The sequence below is a fragment of the Dermacentor andersoni genome, chromosome 7 (genome assembly GCF_023375885.2).
Source record: "Dermacentor andersoni chromosome 7, qqDerAnde1_hic_scaffold, whole genome shotgun sequence".
Lineage (NCBI taxonomy): Eukaryota > Metazoa > Arthropoda > Arachnida > Ixodida > Ixodidae > Dermacentor > Dermacentor andersoni.
Genome location: NC_092820.1, coordinates 69955438 through 69959285, shown reverse-complemented (window position 1 = coordinate 69959285; position 3848 = coordinate 69955438). Strand labels below are relative to the sequence as shown.

At 40.4% G+C, this 3848-nt stretch overlaps 1 protein-coding gene across 1 annotated transcript; it reads left to right on the top strand.

Annotated features, from left to right (window-relative positions):
- Positions 1–861: 861 nt before the first annotated feature.
- LOC129385488 (carboxypeptidase inhibitor SmCI-like) lies at positions 862–3009 on the top strand. The gene is made up of 3 exons (XM_055072121.1): positions 862–912; positions 1597–1785; positions 2626–3009. The coding sequence occupies exons 1-3, from the start codon at positions 870–872 to the stop codon at positions 2808–2810; spliced, it is 417 nt and encodes a 138-aa protein (XP_054928096.1). The 5' UTR covers positions 862–869; the 3' UTR covers positions 2811–3009.
- Positions 3010–3848: the final 839 nt, after the last annotated feature.

The following is a 3848-nucleotide window of genomic DNA, read 5'->3' as shown; positions in this document are numbered from 1 at the left end:
CACATGCAGGAACCGTAGTTTGTGGCAAGAGGGAGATGACTTTAATTGGGAATTGTGTTAGGGAAGCTGTGTTAGTAGATTAGTGCATAGATTGTGAGGTGCACCGTACTCGGCGCTCACTCCTAATGTGTCTTTGAGGAGTAACGCACTAGCCCAGGCCTGAAGACTAATCCTTAGTTTTGTGACCTTGCAAATTTAGGCGCTCAGCATATGAGCTTCTATCTACTTGCTTTGTGAGATTCTTTACGGGATAGAAAAAAGACAGCTCTAATGCCGAATAAATGAAAAGTAAAAGAAATGCATATAACTAAATATATCTGCGTTGCTGCGAAGTGCTGGCGACTACATTCTCTTCAGTTTGAGCGAATTTAGACGCAAAATAGTTCGAGAACGCCACTAGCACAAGTAACAATATGTATGCGCTGAGTTCTACGGCCGTTGAATCAACAACTAAATTTATTCGTAACAGTTATTCGTGAAGCTAAAGGTGTTGCCGAAAAATCAAATATAGTTTAGGTGATTTCTTGAGAAGCGTTCAAGAAAGTTGCTACCAACAAAATTGAAATCAGTATTTTTCTATGAACCATCCATGAGTTTTCCCTACTAATTGTAACACAAGTGATGCCATGAAGAAAACGATGTAATTGAAAAATGAGTGACTTTATCAAACACCATTGTTCTCGCTTAATATCTCTATTCATTCCTGCCGATCGCAAAGGCATTTAAGGAGGTGTATTCGTTATCATGTAAGTCTTGGAATGACAGATAAAATTATTCTAGAACATCCGTCGCGTCCCATTGTTAGGCGTTGCTTAAAAGCGAGACCCAGTCCGCAAATTATCATCACAACCAACACGGCCTTGCTCAAAATGAAGCTGTACGTTTTCCTAGCGCTCCTTTGCACAGCACTTGGTAAGTTTACGACAAGCCCCGTATATCTCTGGGGCATTTACTGTTTAAGTTTGCTGCAATATATACAAGTGTGTGACCGTTCCCATGTGTCATGTGTTAGGTTAAGAATACAACTCACGAACTAAAAGGTTCCATATTGCGTTTGCGTTGAGGACAGCAATGACACTGATGTGCACAGCAGTAGGGGTATTATTACAGACCGGTTCAATGCAGAAAAATGTTAGAACAAAATATTATACATGATGTAATATTACTTGCCCAATATTCTGCTTAACAAAAGCTGGAAAGGAGCATGATACTATTAGATTTTCATAATAAGCTAAAATCCTCCATAAAATCAGGCCGAGCATCTATTTCACTTCACTTCCTAGTTAGTTTCCTGAAAGGCCGCGTATATGGAGTCAGCCTTTCCAATGTCTATGGCAGATTGCGAGCCCAAGTAGCTTGAAATAATAACGAAACAAAACAGAACATGTAAAGTATTTTATTATAATAGTAGAGGTAGTGCATATTTGCTTCACGTGTCATTAAAATGATACGCAGATGACCCGGAGGTACCTTGATGAGCCGTAGATAGTCTGCGGTGAACAATGCGTTCTGAATGCTCAGTCCTGGAAAGTGTGTGAAATAAATCACCTCGACGCACCGAGTAGCTGAATAATAGAACTATTGTTTTTTCTGCAGCGGCGACAAACTATGAGAAGCAATGCGGGCAGAAGCCCGTGGCCACAACTATCAAACCAGGGACGCCGTGGTGGTGGTTCAACAAGGAGACTGGAAAATGCGAAAGGTTCTATTACGGAGGCAGCGCCGATAATGAGAACCAATACCTGACGCAAGAGAAGTGCGAAGAGACATGCTTAACAGGCGAGCGTGAGCGACCGTTTTATTTCTGTAAATGAGTTGACTGATCATACCTCTGGTAATCAAATCGGCACTAATGAATGTTGTGCAGTTTTAAGGCGCACGCGTCAAAGTTATGCTTTGAAATAGGCAAGGTGCTGTAGCATGACTGCTTCAGAGGAGATATGATGTACCATAGTTGTCAAATTTCTTCATAGGCCTCGCGGTAATTACTGTGTTTAGGGGTATGTTCAGCACTGCCACCACAAGCTAGTAGATTTTGGCATGCATTATAAGAGAAGTTTCTTTCCATTTAATTTTGCCGCCTAGCCACCCAATAGTTCCACGTTGCTGATGACGCCTACATTGGTAACACGGATGAACTCAAGGTTGGCAAATTCAGGCAGCTTTTGTTCTCTTTGTCCCCTACTGCTTTTTTTCTCCGAAGTACTCAATTATTCACGCGATGAAATATCTGAATATAGCGAAGTCATGCAGACAGCATTGTAGGAACACGATACTTTACTTGCAAACAAAAGGCTTGCTTTCCAAACATATCTCTGGCCGTACAGCTACTTCGCTATTGTAATAATATGGCTAGCACTGATCGGGTATTGGATGTGTGCAGAATGATATTACTTTCAGTAAAATTACATCGCTTAATTTTCATTTTTAAACAACATAAGCGAACTATATCTTGCACCTCGTCATTGTATGTACTTAAAGTAATTGATGAAGCACAGGACTTCGTTTCGACGAAACGCGCTTTGCACTGCGATGATCTAAACAATTTTAGTCTACTTCATTCTTATTACTGCAGTCTGCTGCTATGCTCTGCAAAGATTTTGGACAATGTGGTTATTTTTACAGCCGTGTGCCGAAAACCACCGCATCCTGGTCCTTGCCTGGGCTCCTTCCATCGGTTCTACTACGACCAGGAGACCAACTCTTGCCGTCCCTTCGTTTATGGAGGATGCAACAGCAACGGCAACAATTTCGAGTCGCCCGTGGACTGCATGCGATTCTGCGGGTACAAGAAGCCTGAAGTCTATTAGAAATCAGTTCCCTAATAATATTTCTCCATTAATGGTCAGTGCATAGAACCAGACCAGAAAAAAATGGTAGAGAAATTACCAAAGAAACTAAGCAGGGGACATTGAACACGGCGTTGTCTGGTGTTTATGATGTACCATATTCGATTATCTACTTCTGATCGACGTGTTCCTGGAATCAATAAATGTTTTCAAGCTTATTGAATAATGGCTCGCTCATTATTTGTCCGAAGAACTAAATACCAAGCTTTTCAAATACAACCAAAGTCAGGCGGGTGAGAAGGAATGCGCAAAATGCAGTTATGATATTCAAACTAATTTCCACATTCGTTATCTATAGGATGACCAGCATAACTTGCATGGTGAAGAAATAAGGAGGTATGCAATGCATGTTCCTGTCAAATTATTGAATTATGGCCACAATATTTTGATATCGGCAAGTGCTTCGTTTGAAAGTTTCGTAAATAATATTAGGTATTGTGAGCTGCCGTAATATGGCTCATTCGTTATGACCATGATGTCTAACGTACGACATTATTTCATGATTTTGTGTTGGCTCTATTTGCGTAAGCAAAGATAACGCTAATATCAGACCAACAAGTTCATTTAAAATGACGGTTGGATGTAGTCCGCTTCCGCTGCCTATCCCGGATCACAGCCTCTGCAGTGCTTTTTTTAAGTTGAGCACTGTCAGGACCGATAAGTATATTAAGATTCGGTAGTAGATATATATATTGAAAACGCAGTTTTACACCAGCGCGACATTTTGCCTTGATGTATGTTTCTTTTTTCCGGTTTTCACGTTCGTATGCCGCAGGCGCTAACATGGCTATATACAAGTAAAAAGAGGTTCCTGCTTTTGTACACTCCTTTAAGAAGAAGGAATGCATCTTTTGAGGCAACAAATATATAAAATCCTGAAGTAAAAGCGTTAATTATTATCAAAACTTGTCGCAGACATTTCGAGACAGGAAATATGTAGTAATACACAGTGGAAGAAAATATAGGGCAACAATATAATTTATGTTATATGAACATTGA

Bases quoted from the DNA above. Each gene is read 5' to 3' on its own strand.
- LOC129385488 (XM_055072121.1), top strand. From the start codon at position 870: ATGAAGCTGTACGTTTTCCTAGCGCTCCTTTGCACAGCACTTG. The intron at 913-1,596 runs GTAAGTTTACGA...TTTTTTCTGCAG, and splicing joins GCTCCTTTGCACAGCACTTG to CGGCGACAAACTATGAGAAG. The intron at 1,786-2,625 runs GTGAGCGACCGT...TTATTTTTACAG, and splicing joins GACATGCTTAACAGGCGAGC to CCGTGTGCCGAAAACCACCG.